The 24,410-nt window shown below is 47.0% G+C and overlaps 1 protein-coding gene across 1 annotated transcript in view; it reads right to left on the bottom strand.

The window, feature by feature from the left end:
• Positions 1-3,564: 3,564 nt before the first annotated feature.
• LOC149435110 (protein-arginine deiminase type-2-like) overlaps positions 3,565-24,410 on the bottom strand; it is a 46,500-nt gene continuing 25,654 nt past the window's right edge. The window contains exons 10-15 of the mRNA XM_089663003.1: positions 20,497-20,648; positions 17,736-17,880; positions 15,684-15,777; positions 13,642-13,718; positions 10,912-11,037; positions 3,565-9,676 (exon numbers count right to left, since the gene is read on the bottom strand). Coding sequence (XP_089519129.1) covers positions 9,440-9,676; positions 10,912-11,037; positions 13,642-13,718; positions 15,684-15,777; positions 17,736-17,880; positions 20,497-20,648 — 831 coding nt within the window. The 3' untranslated portion in view covers positions 3,565-9,439. The remainder of the gene's footprint in view (positions 9,677-10,911; positions 11,038-13,641; positions 13,719-15,683; positions 15,778-17,735; positions 17,881-20,496; positions 20,649-24,410) is intronic.

Consider the following 24,410-nt stretch of genomic DNA (forward strand, 5'->3'; position numbering starts at 1 on the left):
CAGGAGGGGGTGTCTGTACTGGTGGGGGAGGGTGTCTTTACTGGTGTTGGGAAGGAGGGTATCTGTACTGGGGGGGAGGGTCTCTCTACTGGAGGGGGGTGTTTGTACTGGTGTTGAGGGGGAAGGGTATCTGTACTGGAAGGGGGATATCTGTACTGGGGGGGTATCTGTACTGAAGGGGGGTGTCTGTACTGGAAGGGGGTGTCTGTACTGGGGGGGGAGGTATCTGTAGTGAAGGGGGGTGTCTGTACTGGGGGGGGGGGTTACTGGGGGGGAGGTATCTGTAGTGAAGGGGGGTGTTTGTACTGGTGTTGGGAGGGAAGGGTATCTGTACTGGAGGGGGTGTCTATACTGGCACTGGGGGGGTAGGGTATCTGTACTGGAGGGGGTGTCAGTCTGTGCTGTTTGGGATCTTAGCTGGGGGGGGGTCCATCTGTACTGAGGGGTCCATGCTAGTTTGGGGGGAGCCTGTACTGAGGGGTCCATGCTAGTTGGGGGGGGAGCCTGCACTGAGGGGTCCATGCTAGTTTGGGGGGAGCCTGCACTGAGGGGTCCATGCTAGTTTGGGGGGAGCCTGTACTGAGGGGTCCATGCTAGTTGGGGGGGGAGCCTGTACTGAGGGGTCCATGCTAGTTGGGGGGGAGCCTGTACTGAGGGGTCCATGCTAGCTGGGGGGGGAGCCTGTACTGAGGGGTCCATGCTAGTTGGGGGGGAGCCTGTACTGAGGGGTCCATGCTAGTTGGGGGGGAGCCTGTACTGAGGGGTCATTACAGGGGCCCGACCTCTTCTAGACATGACAACATTGCAACAGGGAGTAGCTACAAGTAGCGGAGTCATTTCCAGGGGGGGCGGGGCACAGCCGGCAGGAGGAGGTCCTCCATCCTCATCACTGTAAGCCCACCTCCTCTCCCAGACGTCTGCACAGAGCTTCCAGCCCAATACCCGCCATCCCCTGTGATTGTCCCGTGAGGATCCTATGTGTTTTTTCATTTTGTCTTCACAGGAGGATGAAATGAAGGAGAAGATGGAGCCGGACTGATCGTCGTGTTCTAATAAAGATTTATACTGACACAAATCGCTGTCTGAAGAATACAGGGACTTGTCCTATGATTACAGAAAATTACAGGACCTCCCCTGCAGAGCACAGTTGCTAGTCATGTGACTAGAGAGGATTCAGGTTCTCCCACACAGAACACAGGCATTAGTCACATGACCAGGGAACATTCAGGACCTCCCACACAGAACACAGGCATTAGTCACATGACCAGGGAACATTCAGGACCTCCCTCACAGAACACAGGCATTAGTCACATGACCAGGGAACATTCAGGACCTCCCACACAGAACACAGGCATTAGTCACATGACTAGGGAACATTCAGGACCTCCCACACAGAACACAGGCATTAGTCACATGACCAGGGAACATTCAGGACCTCCCACACAGAACACAGGCATTAGTCACATGACCAGGGAACATTCAGGACCTCCTCTGCAGAACAAAGGGAATGGTCCTATGACTAGAGAAAATTCAGGACCTTCCCTGCAGGTCACCATTAGTATTTGAGACCAGAGTGAATTCAGGACCTCCTATGCAGAACGCAAGGACTAGTCATGCAAGCAGAGAAAATTCAGGATTTCCCACCCAGACCACAGCAACTAATGATGTGACGAGAGAATTCATAACCTACCACACAGAACACAGGGATCAGTCATACAACTAGAGAAAATTCAGGACCTCCCCTGCAGCCCATAGACTAATCATGTGACCTGAGAAAATTCAGGACCTCCCACACAGAACACTGGGACTAGTCATATGACTAGAGAGAATTCAGGACCTCCTATGCAGAACACTGGGACTAGTGATAGAACTGGAGAAAATTCAGGCCCTTCCTTGCAAACCATAGGGACTAGTCATGTTATCAGGAAGCATGAAGGACCTCCCACGCAGAACACAGGGACTAGTCATGTTACCAGGAAGCATTCAGAACCTCCCACGCAGAACACAGGGACTAGTCATGTTACCAGGAAGAATTCAGGACCTCCCACGCAGAACACAGGGACTAGTCATGTTACCAGGAAGAATTCAGGACCTCCCACGCAGAACACAGGGACTAGTCATGTTACCAGGAAGAATTCAGGACCTCCCATGCAGAACACAGGGACTAGTCATACGACCAGAGAAAATTCAGAACCTTCCCCGCAGCACTTATTTTGCAGAATTTAAGCAAGTGTAACCGCCGACAACGTTGATCTGGTCCGTGTGGAAAGTGCTGCGCGGGGATTTCAAATCCTCAGACTGCTGGATCAGCTTCAGGGGTGCTGGCAGCTTGGCAACCCCGGAGGTAAGTACAGCCGGGACCGGCAGGTCTGGAGGGTGTCCAGTGTTCATGTATGTCAGGTGGCTGAGTAGTTAAGAGGCTCTAAAGCTGACTCTTGTTTTATATGTTTTCTGAGTCACTTTTCAGCACTGGATTCCGATTGGTCGCTCTACAAAAATATTCCGAAGGGGATTTTCACTCTTGTAACTAGACGGGCGCAGAAGAAAAAAAAATATTTTCTCTTTATTTTTTTTATTTATTTTTTCTACTCCATTTTATTTTCTATTCTATTCCATTCTTTTATTTTCTATTCCCTTTTTTGTTCTATCTTATTCTGTTCTTTTTTTATTCTATTCCTTTATTTTCTGTTCTATTTTATTTTCTATTCTATTCTTTTATTTTCTATTCTATTTTACTTTATTCTGTTCTATTTTTTTTTTAAATTTCAGAAGACAGCTGTATTCATTCTTTTCTATTCTAGTCTTTTATTTTCTATTCTATTGCTTTGTTTTCTATTCCTTTTTTATTTTCTATTCTGCTTTATTCTGTTCTATTCTTTTTTAATTTCAGAAGACAATTGTATTCTATTTTATTCTACTCTTCTATTTTTTTTGTTCTTTTATTTTCTTTTGCTTTATTTTCTATTCTTTCTATCCTATTCTTTTTAATTCTATTCTGCTTTATTCTGTTCTATTTTTTTTGAATTTCAGAAGACAACTGTATTCTATTTTATTCTATTTCCTTAGTTTATTTTTTTTATTTTCTTTTATATTTTATGCTTATCCTTTATTTTCTATATTTTCTATTCTATTTCTTTATTTTCTATTCTATTTCTATATTTTCTATTCTATTTCTATATTTTCTATTCTTTTATTTTCTCTTCTGTTCCTTTATTTTTTCTTCTTTTCTTTTCCAATCTATTCTTTTATTTAAAATTCTAGTCTGTTTTATTCTATTCTGGTATTTTTGAATTTCGGAAGACAGCTATATTCTAATACCGCACAGTCTTTGAAGGAAATCAGCAACAGTCAGAAATAGGTTTACCATTCGAATTTGTTTTTAGATTCGATTTTGTTTTCAAATCCAATGTGTTACTATTGTAATTCGGAAATCCAGATCGATCCAAATCTCTGAATAAACGGAAATTTCATCCGAATTTCGATCCGGAATGAAACGAACTGCACGTGTCTACTTGGAACACTCTTTGCTACGTTCCACTCTGAGCCATGAAGAGACGACTCCGGTTTTAATCGAACATTCCAAAGACTTTATTAATCTGGGTTAGTAATCACATCTCACAAGGCGGGGCGATATTCGGGGAAGGAAAGTGAGGAAAACATTCTGTGACAACGAGGTTTAATTGCGGTGCTGGAAATGTCCTCTTAGGCCAGACTAAGACACTCCGGAACATACGGGAGAGATATGTATATATATATATATACACACACACAGTGAAGGAAATGCATATTTGCTCCCCCCTGATGCTGAATGTTCGCCCCTCACACAGAAACGATCGGTCTAACAATGGAATGTTCGGTGTAACACTGAGAGACAGAATACAACAACAAATTCAGCAGAAATGCGTCTAACAAATGATGACGGATCTGCATGTTCATGAGGGAAAGAAGGATTTGATCCCCTATCATTCAGCAGGATTTCTGGCTCCCAGGTGTCTCTCATACAGGTAACAAGCTGAGATTAGAAGCAGTCTCTTAAAGGGAGTGCTGCTAATCTCATTGTGTTACCTGTATAAAAGACACCTGTCCACAGGAGCCATCAAACCATCAGATTCCAAACTCTCCACCATGGCAAAGACCAAAGAGCTGTCCAAGGATGTCAGGGACAAGATGGTAGACCTACACAAGGCTGGACTGGGCTACCAAACTATGGCCAAGCAGCTTGGTGAGAAGGTGACAACAGTTGGTGCAATCATTCACAAATGGAAGAAACACAAAACAAGTGTCAGTCTCCCTAGGTCTGGTGCACCATGCAAGATCTCACCTCGTGGAGTGTCAATGATCATGAGAACAGTGAGGAATCATCCCAGAACTACACGTGAGGATCTTGTCAATGATCTCCAGGCAGCTGGGACCACAGTCACCAAGAAAACAATTGGTAACACACTACGCCGACAAGGACTGAAATCCTGCAGTGCCCGCAAGGTCCCTCTGCTCAAGAAAGCCCATGTCCAGGCCCGTCTGAAGTCTGCCACTGAACATCTGAATGATGCAGAGGAGGACTGGTGGGAAGTGTTGTGGTCAGAGGAGACCAAAATCCAGCTCTTTGGCATCAACTCAACTCGCTGTGTTTGGAGGAGGAGGAATGCTGTCTATGACCCCAAGAACACCATCCCAACTGTGAAACATGGTGGTGGAAACATTCTGCTTTGGGGGTGTTTTTCTGCTAAGGGGACAGGACAACTGCACCGCATCAAAAAGACGATGGATGGGGCAATGTACCCTCAAATCTTGGGTGAGAACCTTCTTCCCTCAGCCAGGGCATTGAAAATGGGTGGTGGATGGGGGTTCCAGCATGACAATGACCCAAAACACACGGCCAAGGCAACAAAGGAGCAGCTCAAGAAGAAGCACATTAAGGTCCTAGAGTGGCCTAGCCAGTCTCCAGACCTTCATCCGATTGAAAATCTGTGGAGGGAGCTGAAAGTTCGAGTTGCCGAACGTCAGCCACCAAACCTTAACGACTTAGAGAGGATCTACCAAGAGGAGTGGGCCAAAATCCCTCCTGAGATGTGTGCGAACCTGGGGGCCAACTCCAGGAAACGTCTGACCTCTGAGATTGCCAACAAGGAATTTACCACCAAGTACTAAGTCATGTTTTGTGAAGGGGATCAAATCCTTCTTTCCCTCATGAACATGCAGATCCGTCATCATTTGTTAGATGCATTTCTGCTGAATTTGTTGTTGTATTCTGTCTCTCAGTGTTACACCGAACATTCCATTGTTAGACCGATCATTTCTGTGTGAGGGGCGAACATTCCATTGTTAGACCGATCATTTCTGTGTGAGGGGCGAACATTCAACATCAGCCGGGGAGCAAATACGCATTTCCTTCACTGTACATACATAACATATTCAGATGACCGCCATCATTTTATCCCATCCCACCCGAATACCAGGAGAGCCCATCACAGATCTGAAAAAAGGAAGTGCGAAGGATTGACATGACAGATAAAAAACAAAAGTTATAAAATTTCAACAGAAGTTTATGGAATAACACAATATTAGTGTAAAAAAAAATAGATTAGAGTCAAATCCTTTTATAGGCAACAACATAAATCCCAAGACATAAATAAACAAGGAGAAGGAAAATGTAAAACGAACGAGGATGGTAATAAATGTAAAAAAAGCCGTAGGGTGGAAATAAAGAGGCTACAACTGAACCCCAACATCCACTCCTGTCATTATACTGAGGGGGGGGTGATCCCAATAATGTCCTCATGCCACCCTGAGCATTGACAATACAGATACAAACAAGAGTAACTTGTTCTGGAAAAGGCGTTTTACCTCGGTTGTGTCTGTATTGTACAGGGAGATCAGGTGGGATATACAGAAAATAACGGAGTTACAGGATTCTTAGGAGAAATCAACTACCATATATGGCCAAACGTTTGTGGACCCTCACACCGATCGGAGCATGTTGGCTATCCCGGTACAAACCATTGCCATTAATATGGAGTTGCCAGTCACCCTTCCTATGGCCATTGATATGATGCTCCCCCCCTCCCCTCCCACGGCTATACCATCCTCTACTCATCTGGGAAGGCTTTCCACAACACTTTGGCGGGTGTCTAGGAAATATGTGCCCATTTGTGAGGTCAATTACCAATGTTGGATGAGAAGACCTTGCTCACAATCTGTGTTCTAATTCATCCCAAAGGCGTTCAGTAGGGTTGAGGTCAGGATTCTCGAGTTCTTCTACACTATGGCGTTGCTCCCCACCCTATGGCCTTCCCAGAAGAGTAGAGGATGGCTATACCACAACACTTTGGAGGGTGTCTAGGAAATATGTGCCCATTTGTGAGGTCAATTACCGATGTTGGTTGAGAAGACCTGGCTCACAATCGGTGTTCTAATTCATCCCAAAGGCGTACCGATGTTGGATTTGTGCAGGATACTCACATTCCTCCACACCATGGAGTTGCCCCCCACCCTTCCTATGGCCATTAATATGATGTCCCCCACCCTTCCCATGGCTATACCATCCTCTACTCTTCTGGGAAGGCTTTCCACAACATTTTGGAGGGTGTCTGTGGGAATATGCCCATTTGTGAGGTCAGGTACCAATGTTGGATGAGAAGACCTTGCTCACAATCAGTGTTCTAATACATCCCAAAGGCGCCCAGCAGGGTTGAGGTCAAGATTCTTGAGTTCCACCACACTATGGCGTTGCTCCACATCCTTCCTATGGCCTTCCCAGAAGAGTAGAGGATGGCTATACCACAACACTTTGGAGGGTGTCTAGGAAATATGTGCCCATTTGTGAGGTCAATTACCGATGTTGGTTGAGAAGACCTGGCTCACAATCTGTGTTCTAATTCATCCCAAAGGCGTACCGATGTTGGCTTTGTGCAGGATACTCACATTCCTCCACACCATCGAGTTGCCCCCTACCCTTCCTATGGCCATTAATATGATGCTCCCCCCCCCATGGCTATACCATCCTTTACTCATCTGGGAAGGCTTTCCACATTATTTTGGAGGGTGTCTAGGAAATATGTGCCCATGTGTGAGGTCAGTTATCAATGTTGGTTGAGAAGACCTGGCTCACAATTGGTGTTCTAATTCATCCCAAAGGCGTTCAATAGGGTTGAGGTCATGGCTTTGTGTAGGATACTCGAGTTCCTCCACACTATGGCGTTGCTCCCCACCCTTCCCATGGCCTTCCCAGAGGAGTAGAGGATGGCAATACCACAACACTTTGGAGAGTGTCTAGGAAATATGTGCTCATGTGTGAGGTCAGTTACCAATGTTGGTTGAGAAGACCTGGCTCACAATTGGTGTTCTAATTCATCCCAAAGGCGTTCAGTACGGTTGAGGTCAGGGCTTTGTGCAGGATACTCGTATTCCTCCACACCATAGAGTTTCCCCCCACCCTTCCTATGGTCATTAGTATGATGCCCCTCACCCTTCCCATGGCTATACCATCCTCTACTCTCCTGGGAAGGCTTTCCACAACATTTTGGGGGGTGTCTAGGTATAGGAAATATGTGCTCATGTGTGAGGTCAGTTTCCGATGTTGGTTGAGAAGACCTGGCTCACAATCAGTGTTCTAATTCATCCCAAGTTGAGGTCAGGGCTTTGTACAGGATACTCATATTCCTCCACACCATGGAGTTGCCCCCACCCTTCCTATGGCCATTAGTATGATGCACCCCACCCTTCCCATGGCTATACCATCCTCTACTCTTCTGGGAAGGCTTTCCACAGCATTTTGGAGGGTGTCTGTGGGAATATGTGCCCATTTGTGAGATCAGGTACCAATGTTGGATAAGAAGACCTGGCTCACAATCAGTGTTCTAATTCATCCCAAAGGCGTTCAGTATGGGTGAGGTCAGGGCTTTGTGCAGGATACTCGAGTCCCTCCACACTATGAAGTTGCTCCCCCCCCCCCTCCTATGGCCATTGGAAAGGTTTTCCACAAGATTCTGGGGTGTGGTAATTTGTGAGGTCAAGTTTTTGGATGAGAGGACCTGGATCACCATTTACGTTCCAATTCATCCAAAAAGTGATCAGTAGGGTTGAGCTCAGGGCTCTGTTAAGGACACTCGAGTTCCTTCACACTATGGCGTTGCTCCCCACCCTTCCCATGGCCTTCCCAGAAGAGTAGAGGATGGATATACCACAACACTTTGGAGGGTGTCTAGGAAATATGTGCCCATTTGTGAGGTCAGTTACTAATGTTGGTTGAGAAGAACTGGCTCACAATCGGTGTTCTAATTCATCCCAAAGGCGTTCAGTAGGGTTGAGGTCAGGGCTTTGTGCAGGATATCCGAGTCCCTCCACACCCTTCCTATGGCCATTGGAAAGGATTTCCACAAGATTCTGGGGCGTGGTAATTTGTGCCTGTTTGTGAGGTCAAGTTGTTGGATGATAGAACCTGGATCCCCATTTTACGTTTCAATTCGTCCAAAAAGTGATCAGTAGGGTTGAGATCAGGGCTCTATTCAGGACACTTGAGTTCCTCCACACCAAACTAGTCGAACATGTCTCTGTGGAGCTGGCTTTGTACACAGGGGGACAGTCATGATGGAACGGAAAAGGGCCTTTACCACAATTGTCTACAGTGTATTTGTATGTTGTATTAACAGAATCCTTCACTAGGGACACCTGAACTCCATCATTGGAGGAGGGGTCCACATACGAATGGCCATATAGTGTACATTTTTATTCCCGAGAGCTCAAATTGCTTTAAAGGCCAGGAAATCTAAAACACAAACAAATTGGCACGGATCAGTTATTACTTTTTACGCAGACAGCAACATCCAATACCCAAAGTTCTTTCAATTTACATTTCAGATTTGTTGGTCCTTTAACAACAAGGGGACATGTGAACTTCAGGAAATCAGCAGGCCACAGAGGAATAAACTTCAGATTTACGTTCAGAGATGTGAATGTTATTATAAACCTTTATCAACAAATCCTTACTTCTATAACTCATGTATTTAATATTCGCTATACAGGCCGTCCTACAAAATTCATGATGCATGTTTTATGGTTTTGTGCTTATTCGTGTCTTAAAAAACGAAACGTTCTCGCCTTGGCTTCCACGCAGAAGTTGTCAGAGGAAGGCCATACCCCGTGCGAAGAAGGAAAGTGATCTCTGAAACATCTGGGCAACAATGAAGGTGGCACCCTCTCTCAATTTATTAATCTACAGTTTGGAGAATTCATCAGGGGAGGGTGACATCATCATTTGTCCATACAATAGCTGCAGAAGATGGGTGACATTGGGATTCTGGTATCTGCTTTGAGTAGTGGCCCCACAACACAAAGATTAGGATTAGCAGTAGTTTACAGTCCTGATACTATAGGGCTTCACTGCACACCGGATCGCAGGAGAGGAGAGATGGGGTCAGGTAGCTTCAATCTCACCGCCACGCTATGGCTCTTCCATCTGCCACCACTTGAAGGTGAACGGCTTCCGACGTACATTGGTGCCGCAGTGCACCTCACCAAGCTTCCTGTGGTAGGACACCACATCGTCAATGAAGGTGCAGGTCAGTTCCAGTGGCTTGAGCTTGTCGATGACATAGTCCTCCAGGCAGCAGGTCTCATTGATGACTGGACCGTATGGCTTAGGAATTCCCAGTATCTTTCCCAGGACGATCATATTAACCTGAAGGAAAAGCAAAACACGAGGCAATGGTGAAAGAGACATAAAGGCTGAAAAAATCTCACATGTCGTTATAATATATAGTCAAGTGTTTGTGGCTATCTGACGTGATGGACAGGTATCCACAAGCAATGGACAACCCATTCTGCAACCATAGCCACTAATATGGAGTTGTCCACCTTTGTGGCTTTAACAGCTTCCACTCTTCCAGGAAGACTTTATGAAATTTTGGAGGGTGTCTGTGGAAATTTGTGCCTAGTTTGTGAGTTCAGGCACTGATGTTGGGAAGACCTGGCTCACAATTGGTGTTCTAATTCATCACAAAGGTGCTCACAGTAGGGTTGAGGTCGGGGCTTTGTGAAGGACACTTGAGTTCCTCCACATCAAACTGGTCAAACCATGTCTTTGTGGAGCCAGTCCCACTCTTCTGGGAAGGCTGCCTACAAAATTCTGGAGTGTGTCGAAGGGAATTTGTGACCATTCAGCCTAAAGAGCGTTGGTGAGGTCGGGTATTAATGTTGGATGAGAAGAGCTGGCTCACAACCCATTTCATTTGAAAGGTGCTCAGTAGAGTTGAGGATATGGCTCTATACTGGACACTCAGGTTCCTCTACACCAAGCCGGTCAAACCTTGTCTTTGGGGAGCTAGCTTTGTACACAGTGCACAGTCATGGTGGAACAGAAAAGGGTCTTCACCAAAATGTTACCATAAAGTTGGAGGAGCACATTTGTCTACAACAGTGGTTCCCAACCTCAGTGCTCAAGTACCTCAACAGACTATTTTTTTGGGGAATTTCCCTTAGATGAAATATCTGTCATAAATACAAAGCCATTGACATTGATTGAAAACATGACCTGATGAGGGTATTTAAGGACTGACATTGGGTACTCAAGTTCCTCCACACCAAACTGGTCAAACCGTGTCTTTATGGAGCTGGCGTTGTACACAGGGGCACAATCATGGTGGAACAGAAAAGGGTCTTCACCAAACTGTTACCACAAGGATTGAAGAGCCCAATTGTCTACAATGACTTTGATGGAGTATTACCAGGACCCTTCACTGGGGACACCTCAACTCCATCACCTGATTTTAGGTCATTATAGTGGATCTTTGTCACCGATTCCCCTATGACAGTACCTGTCACCACCTTTAGTGGATGAAACCTACAATCAACCAGAGCGACATCTCAGGAGAAGATACAAGAAATGTTGATGAGCCAGGCAGAGATTTTACTAACCATATTGGGGAAAAACGCCGTAGCCTTTCCGTCCTGCAGTTTGAACAAGGCTGGAATATCGATAATGTCGTCTTCTGTCAGACCGAGCTCCTTCATCAGAATATCGCGATTCCAGTCGATGCAGTGCTGCAAAAAAGGGACAAACAATGAAGAACCACCCTACAGACAATCCACAAATATTAACGTGAACCAGTACTTTTGCCGATAGGTTCACTTTAAATGAGGGACCATAAGGAGTCCATATCTTCCCACCTTGTACTTCCCCTCCCACCCATCCACTGCCAGACCACACTACAAATATACAGTACTTCCAGGTATGAGGGAAACGTGTGATGCTTTTTCGGCCACACCACCATGCAGGGTTCACTGCTTAACCACTTCAAGTCCGGACGCTTTCCCCCCCTTCCGGTCCGGACGCTTTCCCCCCCATCCGGTCCGGACGCTTTCCCCCCCATCCGGTCCGGACGCTTTCCCCCTCTTCCGGTCCGGACGCTTTCCCCCCCCTTCCGGTCCGGACGCTTTCCCCCCCCTTCCGGTCCGGAACGCTTTCCCCCCCATCCGGTCCGGACGCTTTCCCCCCCTTCCGGTCCGGACGCTTTCCCCCCCTTCCGGTCCGGACGCTTTCCCCCCCTTCCGGTCCGGAATGCTTTCCCCCCCTTCCGGTCCGGACGCTTTCCCCCCCTTCCGGTCCGGAACGCTTTCCCCCCCTTCCGGTCCGGACGCTTTCCCCCTCTTCCGGTCCGGAACGCTTTCCCCCCCTTCCGGTCCGGACGCTTTCCCCCCCTTCCGGTCCGGACGCTTTCCCCCCCTTCCGGTACGGACGCTTTCCCCCCCTTTCGGTACGGACGCTTTCCCCCCCTTCCGGTCCGGACGCTTTCCCCCCCTTCCGGTCCGGACGCTTTCCCCCCCTTCCGGTCCGGACGCTTTCCCCCCCTTCCGGTCCGGACGCTTTCCCCCCCTTCCGGTCCGGACGCTTTCCCCCCCTTCCGGTCCGGACGCTTTCCCCCCCTTCCGGTCCGGACGCTTTCCCCCCCTTCCGGTCCGGACGCTTTCCTCCCCTTCCAGTCCGGACGCTTTCACCCCCTTCCAGTCCGGACGCTTTCCTCCCCTTCCAGTCCGGACGCTTTCACCCCCTTCCAGTCCGGACGCTTTCACCCCCTTCCAGTCCGGACGCTTTCACCCCCTTCCAGTCCGGACGCTTTCACCCCCTTCCAGTCCGGACGCTTTCACCCCCTTCCAGTCCGGACGCTTTCACCCCCTTCCAGTCCGGACGCTTTCACCCCCTTCCAGTCCGGACTCTTTCCCCCCCTTCCAGTCCCGACACTTTCCACCCCCTTCCAGTCCAGGCCAATTTTGAGCTTTCAGCGCTATCACACTTTGAATGACAATTGCGCGGTCATGCAACACTGTACCCATATGAATTTTTTAGCAATTTTTTTTAGACAGATAAAGCTTTATTTTGGCAGTATTTATTCACCGCTGGGTTTTTTGTTTTTTTTTGCTATATAAATGAAAAAGTCCAAAAATGTTTTAAAAAAGTGTTTTTCTTTTGCAAATAAATAATATTTCATTATAAATCTTGGCCAAAATGTATCCAGTTATCTTTTTAGTAAAAAAAAAAAAAAAAAAAAAACCCAAATTAGTTTATAACCAAAAATTATAATTTTTTTTAATTTTCGTTTTACATTTTTATTTTATTTCTTTTATATTATTATTGATGTTTTTTTTTGTTAACATACTGTCACCTTAGTAGTACAGTGTCACCATTGTGACAATGTACTACTTGTGGGGGTGATGAAGATTTTCTTTTTTTTTTACACTGATTGCTTTTATACCCATAAAGGCTGTAAGAGGAATCATTTCTCCTTCTCTCTGGCTGCATTCTTGCAGCCACTGAGAAATACTGTGAGAGCTGTGATTGGTCACAGCTTGTCACATGGTACAAGGCTGTTGTGAATAGCCTTGTACCATGTGATCTCTGTGATCATTCACAGATTTCACAGGTAGTAAGCAATGATATCAGAAGTGACATCTTGCTTACTACTCTGCATGTGATCACTGATTGGCCAATCAGTGATCACATGATCTGGACCTCGCACAGACATGCATTTCTGCTGAATTTGTTTGTTGCTGTTCTGTCTCTCAGTCTTACAATACACCGAACGTTCGATTTGTAGACCGATCATTTCTTTGTGAGGGGTGAACATTCAACATCAGCCGGGAGCAAATGCGCATTTCCTTCACTGTAAGTATGATGTGTTTATTATTTTAAGAACCACTTTAATCACATCCCCCTGGTTCCTCCCTCCCCCTTCATCAACATTCTATTATCATTTTTAAACAAAACCTTTCTGCTTTCATTCCATACCTTATTTTATTCCCAGTGATGTCATCACCGGGTCTCTGTGCTTCCCTATGCAATGTTGGTAGATCATGGCTGGTGGGAGGATGCTGTACATAGCTTACTGAAAACATCGCAGCGCCCCACCTCAGTACTCCTCTAAGAGTCCCCAGTCCTGATGCAAGCAGTGCGCAAATATCAAAAGGAAAGCCAAATGTGACAAAGTCCTGCCAAGTGCAAACACCATAAATGAAAGGCCTCTGTGTGCCCCTCTGATGCAGTTTCCCGTGAGGGCTTGGTCTTCCTGACTTTAGGGGATCAACCCCAGCCAGCCTTCCAATAGCCTGCTTCCCCAGGTAATGTACAGGAATTCCATCCATATTCCTCACCTGAGCGTATGCGTTCTCCTTCACTATGATATCCGTGGACAGGACCTTGGTGACCGTCCACCTCTTGGTTTCAAATCCTGCAAAGATATCCGGACAGTCCGGTGAATTGCGTCCATCTACGTTTACATCGACTTACAGCAAGGCATGACGACAAAATAACAACCCCTCCGGCCAATCGGCACAGACTCCGCCTCCACGCCTGCTCACCACAAGGGACATGGGGCTACTAGAAGCCGCAGCTCCCATTTTTTTTACTGCCAATTGTTTTATCCCCCATGGAAGAAAAATATATGTGAAATACATTTTTAAAATATTTTTCCCAAAAAGATTGCCATATATTTGAAATACTACAATTTTGGCCGTATTCAATATATATAGTATGTAAATATACTGATGTGAATGTACAATATATATGTAAATTGATGGCACTATATGTACCTGAAATACATTTCAAATATACTGTGTCTTTACAAATCTACATTTTTGAAACGCATTTACAAATATATGTTAAAATTACTTTTTTATATGTTTTTTATATACTCCCAACCCCATAGAACACCTTTGGGATGAATTAGAGCGGAGACTGTGAGCCAGGCCCCCTCCCCCGACATCAGTGCCTGACCTGACAAATGTGCTTCTGGAAGAATGGTCCAACCTTCCCATAGACACCCTCCTAAACCTTGTGGGGGGCCTTCCCAGAAGAGTTGAAGCTGTGGTGCAATAGGTGCAAAGGGCGGGGCCAACTCCATATTGAACCCTACGGACTAAGACTGGGGGGCCATTAAAGGTCATGTGCGTGGAAAGGACGGGGCCAACTCAATATTGAACCCTACGGACTGAGACTGGGGGGCCATTAAAGGTCATGTGTGTGGAAAGGGCGGGGACAACTCAATATTGAACCCTACGGACTAAGACTGGGGGGCAGTTAAAGGTCATGTGTGTGGAAAGGGCGGGGACAACTCAATATTCAACCCTACGGACTAAGACTGGGAGGCCAGTAAAGGTCATGTACGTGGAAAGGGTGGGGTCAACTCAATATTGAACCCTACGGACTAAGACTGGGGGGCCATTAAAGGTCGTGTGTGGAAAGGGCAGGGCCAACTCAATATTGAACCCTACGGACTAAGACTGGGGGGCCATTAAAGTTCATGTGCGTGGAAAGGGCAGGGCCAACTCAATATTGAACCCTACGGACTAAGACTGGGGGGCCATTAAAGGTCATGTGCGTGGAAAGGGCGGGGCCAACTCAATATTGAATCCTACGGACTAAGACTGGGAGGCCATTAAAGGTCATGTGTGTGGAAAGGGCGGGGCCAACTCAATATTGAACCCTACGGACTAAGACTGGGGGGCCATTAAAGGTCATGTGCGTGGAAAGGGCAGGGCCAACTCAATATTGAACCCTACGGACTAAGACTGGGGGGCCATTAAAGGTCATGTGCGTGGAAAGGGCGGGGCCAACTCAATATTGAATCCTACGGACTAAGACTGGGAGGCCATTAAAGGTCATGTGCGTGGAAAGGGCGGGGCCAACTCAATATTGAACCCTACGGACTAAGACTGGGAAGGCCATTAAAGGTCATGTGCGTGGAAAGGGCGGGGCCAACTCAATATTGAACCCTACGGTCTAAGACTGGAGGGCCATTAAAGGTCGTGTGTGGAAAGGGCGGGGCCAACTCAATATTGAACCCTACGGACTAAGACTGGGGGGCCATTAAAGGTCATGTGCATGGAAAGGCCGGCGGCCCAATACCTTTGGCAATGTAGTGTATGTCTACCTCATGTGAATGATCCATAGATGTCTCCCATGATAAACAGCACGGACGGGGAGTCTCCCTCTACCAGGGTTGACAGGATACCCAAACAATGCCTGCCTCTGATTGGTTGTTTGGACATCTCCACCCAACTCCTTAGACTTCCCAATGAAAGCTTGCCAAGCCCGGCTGTATTGGCAGCACCACCCCAAGGCTCAGATTTTGGCCAGTGGTAGAACGCTGTGTATGACCAGCCTAATAGAGAACTATGTAAGTGATGCCACCTACCCTGCAGTATGGCCACGTCTCCGTGTCCTTCCTGCTTCTTGTCCTGCAGGATTCGGAAACAGGTAGCCGGACTGGCCAGGAGGAGGCGGAAGCCCTGGAGAGAGAAGAGAGAAGTCAGGAGACCCCATCAGGTTTCCCAGAAACCCCCCCCTCACCCACCACCACCAACTGAGAAAATACAAACAGCCCCAACCAGGTTCAGACCTGCATGGGGAAAATGACAGTTGTGAATTGACAGGCTTATTCTGATTGGTTGCTATGGGACAATACAGACAGTTCTTACTGCATGCATTTAGACAAGTGTGATGGCTTCTATGAACTAATGAACAGTTCAGGTGATGCTCAAACCGTCCAGCTGGTGGCAGCATCGCCCAGCCGGGAGAATCATCCCCTTCCTTTAGAAGTCGCATCAATTCCAACTGCCGCCAAGTTCTGCCCGAGACGTATGTGTGAGGCGACTTTCACACCGATCCACCGCAATAACACGTAGGCGGTTGTTTCACCGCGCTTTCTGGGCGTTTTTAAAAGAAACGTGACTTCACAACTGCTCCAAAAACACTTCTCAGAGGCATTTTTTGAGGCTTTTTTAAGGCGCTTTCCATTGATTTCGATGGGAAGACTCGTTTTTTGGGGCTTTTTTTTTTTTTACTCCCCAAACATGTCCCAAAAATGCTGCAAGCGGGCGTTTTTACACCACACCGCAAGCGCAACGCCTCAGTGGGAACATATACAGAGACAGGCCTTCGCGCACAGAGACGGGCCTTCGCGCACAGAGACGGGCCTTCGCGCACAGAGACGGGCCTTCGCGCACAGAGACGGGCCTTCGCGCACAGAGACGGACATTCACGCACAAAGACGGACCTTCGCGCACAAAGACGGACCTTCGCGCACAAAGACGGACATTCACGCACAGAGACGGACATTCACATACACAGGGAAGCAGTTTTCTTTTAGCTTTTCAAGCGCTTTTCTTAACACAAAAACGCTTCAAAAACTCCTCAGTGTGAAAGCAGCCTAACATGATGTGCAATGCTCTGCAGTGTTCTGTATGGATGATGTGCAATGCTCTGCAGTGTTCTGTATGAATGATGTGCAATGCTCTGCAGTGCTCTGTATGAATGACGTGCAATGCTCTGCAGTGTTCTGTATGGATGACGTGCAATGCTCTGCAGTGTTCTGTATGGATGACGTGCAATGCTCTGCAGTGTTCTGTATGGATGACGTGCAATGCTCTGCAGTGTTCTGTATGGATGACGTGCAATGCTCTGCAGTGTTCTGTATGGATGACGTGCAATGCTCTGCAGTGTTCTGTATGGATGACGTGCAATGCTCTGCAGTGTTCTGTATGGATGACGTGCAATGCTCTGCAGTGTTCTGTATGGATGACGTGCAATGCTCTGCAGTGTTCTGTATGAATGACGTGCAATGCTCTGCAGTGTTCTGTATGAATGATGTGCAATGCTCTGCACTGTTCTGTATGGATGATGTGCAATGCTCTGCAGTGTTCTGTATGAATGATGTGCAATGCTCTGCAGTGTTCTGTATGAATGACGTGCAATGCTCTGCAGTGTTCTGTATGAATGATGTGCAATGCTCTGCACTGTTCTGTATGAATGATGTGCAATGCTCTGCACTGTTCTGTATGGATGATGTGCAATGCTCTGCAGTGTTCTGTATGAATGATGTGCAATGCTCTGTAGTGTTCTGTATGATGATGTGCAATGCTCTGCAGTGTTCTGTATGAATGATGTGCAATGCTCTGCAGTGTTCTGTATGAATGATGTGCAATGCTCTGCAGTGTTCTGTATGAATGATGTGCAATGCTCTGCAGTGTTCTGTATGAATGATGTGCAATGCTCTGCAGTGTTCTGTATGAATGATGTGCAATGCTCTGCAGTGTTCTGTATGAATGATGTGCAATGCTCTGCAGTGTTCTGTATGAATGATGTGCAATGCTCTGCAGTGTCGCCCCGATATCCATGCATTCAGTTCTGTTACACGTTATGATGACATCCCTCCACCGTCAGGACACGTCTGGTTCGGCGGACATACCTTCTGATTTGGCGCTGGCACAAAAGTCAAGAACTCGTCCACGTGACCCACCAACAGCCAATCACTGAAGAGCTCGATGGGTGGCTGAACCCGCTGGGCTTGCAGGAAATCTCTCACCACCTTGGTCATCCGTCTCCCGGAGGTGCTGAGTGGCACAACAACAACAAAGATTCACCAGAAACCAACAGCAAACACCTTCTTGGCACTGTGCCCCATCGGTCAGTCCAAGCCCCGCCTCCTTCATCGGAAATTAACCACCTGCCTACTGCAATTTGTTTACATTTTTTGCACACGGCAACATTTCTCTGATAAAAATTACTCTAAACTCCGCCCAAAAACATATACACTATATTGCCAAAAGTATTGGCCCCGCCCTCCCAATGATGTGATTCAGGTGTTCCAATCCCCTCCATATCATGTGATTCATGTGTTCCAATCCCCTCCCAGTCATGTGATTCAGGTGTTCCATTCCCCTCCATATCATGTGATTCAGGTGTTCCAATCCCCTCCCAATCATGTGATTCAGGTGTTCCAATCCCCTCCCTATCATGTGATTCAGGTGTTCCAATCCCCTCCCTCTCATGTGATTCAGGTGTTCCAATCCCCTCCCTCTCATGTGATTCAGGTGTTCCAATCCCCTCCATATCACATGATTCAGGTGTTCCAATCCCCTCCAAATCATGAGATTCAGGTGTTCCAATCCCCTCAATATCATGTGATTCAGGTGTTCCAATCCCCTCCATATCATGTGATTCAGGTGTTCCAATCCCCTCCATATCATGTGATTCAGGTGTTCCAATCCCCTCCATATCATGTGATTCAGGTGTTCCAATCCCCTCCATATCATGTGATTCAGGTGTTCCAATCCCCTCCAAATCATGAGATTCAGGTGTTCCAATCCCCTCAATATCATGTGATTCAGGTGTTCCAATCCCCTCCCAATCATGTGATTCAGGTGCTCCAATCCCCTCCATGGACACAGGTGTATACAATCAAGCCCCTAGGCATGCAGACTGCTTCTACAAACATTGGTGAAAGAATGGGTCGCTCTCAGGAGCTCAGTGACTCCAAGCGTGGTCCCGTGATAGGTGGTCACCTGGGCAATAAGTCCATCCTTGACATTTCCTGGCTACTAAATATTCCACGCTCAACTGTTAGTGGGATTATAACAAAGTGGAAGCAACTGGGAACAACAGCCACTCAGCCTCCAAGTGGTAGGCCACGTCACATGACAGGGCGGGGTCAGCGCATGCTGAAGCGCACAGTGCGCAGAAGTCACCAACTGTCTGCAGAGTCAATAGCTAAAGACCTCCAAACTTGGTGTGGCCTTCAGATGAGCCCAACAACAGTGCGTAGAGAGCTTCATGGAATGGGTTTCCATGGCCGAGCAGCTGCATCCAAGCCTTCCATCACCAAGTGCAATGCAAAGCGTCGGATGCCGTGGTGTAAAGCATGCCGCCACTGGACTCTAGAGCAGGGGAGGCGTGTTCTCTGGAGGTACCAATCACGCTTCTCTGGCAATCTGATGGACATGTCTGGATTTGGCGGTGGCCAGGAGAATGGTACTTGCCTGACTGCATTGTGCCAAGTGTAAAGTTTGGTGGAGGGGGGATTATGGTGTGGGGTTGTTTTTCAGGAGTATGGCTTGGCCCCCTAGTTCCAGTGAAGACGACATTTTGGACAATTTCATGCTCCCAACTTTGTGGGAAGAGTTTGGGGATGGCCCCTTCCTGTTCCAACATGACTGCCCACCAGTGCACAAAGCAAGGTCCATAAAGACATGGAGGAGCCAGTTTGGGGTGGAGGAACTTGACTATCCTGCACAGAGTCCTGACCTCAACCCCATAGAACACCTTTGGGATGTAAAGGAGGAGAGGGGGACTCTGCGACATGTAAAGAGTGTCATTTCTTCCTCCTTCCTCTGCTATCAGCATGACTCACTTCTAACAAGTTTTCCTGACACCAATAAAAAGGTGACAGGGGAGGGACCTCCAGCACACAGCCAGTGATTGACATCCTCAGCTCTGTTCCTGTGTGCTGTGTGAAAGGGGGGTGTGTTCCTTCCCTCCAATTTAGCTCCACGCCCCCTGCTTTCTCCACACTCAGACAAGCCATATAAATTCTGCACTTCGAACGGCTGTAGAGAAGAGATGATGCAGATAAACAGGTACAACTTATTGATTTGTTTCATCTCTGTGTATCACCCGAGGCCAGTCACTGGGGATATGGAGGGTTTGCAACCACTTTTTTTTCTTCTGGCCGATAGTATTTCGATAATTGTGCAGAATCACGCCCGGCTTACATTTGCACGCAGAGGCCAACGTAACTTTTTACCTAAAAATTCGACCTGCAAGATTTTTGGAGGGGCGGGGATGGACAAAATTTTCTTTTTATGCTGGACACTGGAGGTGGCTCGGGGTGGGAGTGACGTTCCCAGTGTGCGGTTATGTCGTATGCGGTCCATACCGGTGTCCTTTGGTCACATGACACCGCGGGGGCACTCTAGCGTTCCCGAGGGGATGAGCTCATCGCAGAGACCCTCACAAATAACTCTGCCCGCTCAGCAATGTGCCTCCATCGGCCCACAGGGTTCACTGCCATTCATGTGACAGCTGATGAGCTAGAATTACTCAGAGCCCGTCCACCCCGCCGAGACCAGAGAGGGGACACAGAGGACACGGGTGCCGGAGGACTGGTGCAGTCAGAAAGAGGTGCGCCGCCAGAAAATGTTGACGTGAGAAGCAAAGCGGTGAAAACTTACGTGGGAAAGCTGCTTCCGATCAGAATTCGCCCCAGTGGATACTTCTTGCCACGGACGGTCACCGGCGGGCTCACTTCCAGATTCCCGAAGGAGTCCAGGCTGGTCACCTCGTCAGCATCCGCCACCTTCGTCACATAGCCGAAATCTGGTCCCTGAAAAAAGGAAGAGACAGCGGGGATCGGGATCCTTATTGAAGCCCACAGACTGTCGTGTTCAAATCTAGTCATAGTAACAATATAATACATCCTATTAGACTGGAGGAAATACAAAAACTACATTCAAAAAGTAGCATAGTAACAAAAATAAAATGCATCAATGAGCCCCCTCTCCACCGCATTGGCCGCGATTTGGCACAATGAGCCCCCTCTCCACCGCATTGGCCGCGATTTGGCACAATGAGCCCCCTCTCCACCGCATTGGCCGCGATTTGGCACAATGAGCCCCCTCTCCACCGCATTGGCCGCGATTTGGCACAATGAGCCCCCTCTTCACTGCATTGGCCACAATTTGGCACAATGAGCCCCTCTTCACTGAATTGGCCGCAATTTGGCACAATGAGCCCCCTCTTCACCGCATTGGCCGCGATTTGGCACAATGAGCCCCCTCTCCACCGCATTGGCCGTGATTTGGCACAATGAGCCCCTTGCTCTTCACTGCATTGGCCGCGATTTGGCACAATGAGCCCCCTCTTCACTGCATTGGCCGCAATTTGGCACAATGAGCCCCCTCTTCACTGCATTGGCCATGAATTGGCACAATGAGCCCCCTCTTCACTGCATTGGCCATGAATTGGCACAATGAGCCCCCTCTTCACTGCATTGGCCATGAATTGGCACAATGAGCCCCCTCTTCACTGCATTGGCCATGAATTGGCACAATGAGCCCCCTCTTCACTGCATTGGCCATGAATTGGCACAATGAGCCCCCTCTTCACTGCATTGGCCATGAATTGGCACAATGAGCCCCCTCTTCACTGCATTGGCTGTGATTTGGCACAATGAGCCCCCTCTCCACTGCATTGGCCATGATTTGGCACAGTGAGTCCCCTCTTCACTGCATTGGCCGTGATTTGGCACAATGAGCCCCCTCTTCACTGCATTGGCCATGATTTGGCACAATGAGCCCCCTCTTCACTGCATTGGACATGAATTGGCACAATGAGGCCCCTCTACACTGCATTGGCCGTGATTTGGCACAATGAGCCCCCTCTACACTGCATTGGCTGTGATTTGGCACAATGAGCCCCCTCTTCACTGCATTGGCCATGATTTGGCACAATGAGCCCCCTCTTTACTGCATTGGCCACAATCTGGCACAGTGAGCCCCCTCTTTACTGCATTGGCCACAATCTGGCACAGTGAGCCCCCCTGCCTGCTAGAGTGCCTGTGATCTGGCACAACATATTCTAGCACACTCAGCACTTCACTGTCAGGATTCAGAGGAACCGTTAGAAACATTTTAGAGTTTTTTCTTTTTTTTATGTTGCAGCTCCAGAGCCCCCCCTCCAATCCCCCCCCCCCCCCCCCCGTTCTCTCCTGTCTCTACAAACCGCATATCAACACAAAGCTTTCGAAACACTAGAATGCATCGATGCGTTATCTCCATTCCTGGGATCACATTCATGACACAGCGCCCCCCAGACCAGAGTGGTAACACCGGGAGAGAGCAGCTCAGAATTTCTGCACTTTTTTCACCAGTCCAGGATCACAGGATCGGGACAGGAGGCGGCAAAACGAGAGGCAGAAAGATCCATCATGCGCTGATTACTGCGACCAGCGTGGCAGCTGCTAAGCCCCGCTGTACTTGGCGTGCCGGAATGTGTTGTTGGCTGCGCACCCGAGCTGACTTTCTATAACAGATTGTGATTAATCGACTGGCCTCCTCCATTAAATCGTAAGACAACCTGCAAAATGCCCGGGAAACCTGCCCGGAAAATTCACAGCTACTGAAGTCGGCACATTATTACCGCGCGACACATGGCGGGCGCGCACCTGACACACCCGCCACTTAAAGGGACACACCGCTAGTCCGAGACCTTGCGATGAAGTGACATACGCATGGCACCTAGTTCAATCCGCCGCACTGACACGCCCACTTTAACCCTGCCGTTGCCACAGCCATTCTTCACGCGTGATTAAAAAAATATATTTTAGGCTTGAAGATCGCATAAAACCCCCAAATATTATATACTGAAAGCAGACACCCTAGAGAATAAAATGGTGGTAGTTCCAATTTTTTTCTACGTCGCATGATATTAGCGCAAAGGTTTAGGAAACGCAACATTTCAGTTAAAAAAAATACACTAAAGTTAAACGCAATAAATTACAACCATTTTTTGGTAAAATATAAAAGATGAGGACCCACCGAGTAAATAGATACCAAACATGTCAAACCTTTGCGTATCCCCGGGAAACAGCAGCTAACTTCAGCCCCCTGTACTTTCCGTCGGTGACACCCTACGGGTCAGCAGTTTCAAGATGACCACAAATAATGGGCCTAGAAGTATTGATCTCACTCTGGCAACATCTAATGTTTGTGTAGTATTATGTTCAGCAGACTGTGTTCTTCTATTGTTGTGACTTAGATGGCGTTCAGAGCACATTTTATGCCCAATTCATGCAAAACTCCACGTAATCCCAAGGGGTTCACATACTTTTTGTTGCAACTGTACATTAAAGTTACTTCCCTGCCTGCCCGCCCGCCCCTGTGCAGTGAGCCGCGCATGCGCAGCTCACTACGAATTCAGCAATGCTGGATCTGACTGAACACCTGCACAGGAGTGACTTCTTCCCCGCCCGGCCAGTTACAGCGGCTGGAGATCGAAATCCGGAAGTCAGTCGCCTGAAGATGTCAGCAAAAGGGATAGGAACATCGGGACGCTGCATCCCTGGAGCCGAGGTGCGTATACTGTAGGTCCTGCTTTAGTATTTTACGCCTTTTTTTTTTTACTTTTTTTTCTAACTAAACATTTTTTTTTCCCTAAGAGTCCCCTATGTGATGGTTTTTGGGCGACAGGTTCTCTTTAATGAGACATCAGGGGTCCAAACGACCCCTGATGTCTCAGCCGTCCTCCAATGACTATAATGGAGCGCAGATTGCACCAATGACACCAGCACCTGGAATGTGGTACACATTGCTTCTGGGGCAACAGGAAGAGGAGATCTCCCCTCCTCTACCTGGTGGCACCTGCCATGCTGGTATTGGGTCCAGAAAACATGGTGGCGACATGAGAAGGATAGGACCGATATTTAAAGAAAAAAAAAAGTAAAATAAATAAATATATATATTATTTTTTTTTTTATAGATTAAATATATATTTATTTAAAAAAATCTATCTAATATATTTAATAAAAAAAAAAATAATTTTATATATATATATATATATATATATATATATATATATATATATATATATATTTTTTTTTTTTTTTTTTTTTTTTTAAATAAATCTATATTTAATCTATAAAAATAAATAAATATATATTTGTTTTCTTTTAATTAAATATTTATAATATATATATATATATATATATATATAAATTTTAGTTTTTTTTGTTTTTTAAATAAATCTATATTTAATCTATAAAAAAAAAATACATAAATAAATATATATATATATATATATTTTTTTTTTTTTTTTTTTCCCAAAGTAGTATTTCAAATATATGTCAATATATTTGGGATGAATATTTTTGCAATATATTTAAAATATATTTTTCTTCCATGCGGGAAGCCATGCCTCCGTCACCCTGCTCTCTCCTCCCATCAGCATACTCCTTGTTAGCACGTAAGCACTGCATCACCACGGATTGGCTCCTTGCTGCTGCCTCTCCCTCCCCCAGTCTAAGCTCTGCTGTACAGGGGTGGATGCCAAGTCACACAGATACATTGAATGTAATTTTAGATACAAAGTT

Source organism: Staurois parvus, unplaced genomic scaffold (assembly GCF_062004578.1).
Source record: "Staurois parvus isolate SC_StPar_1 unplaced genomic scaffold, SC_StPar_1.0 ptg001610l, whole genome shotgun sequence".
Classification (NCBI taxonomy): Eukaryota; Metazoa; Chordata; class Amphibia; order Anura; family Ranidae; genus Staurois; species Staurois parvus.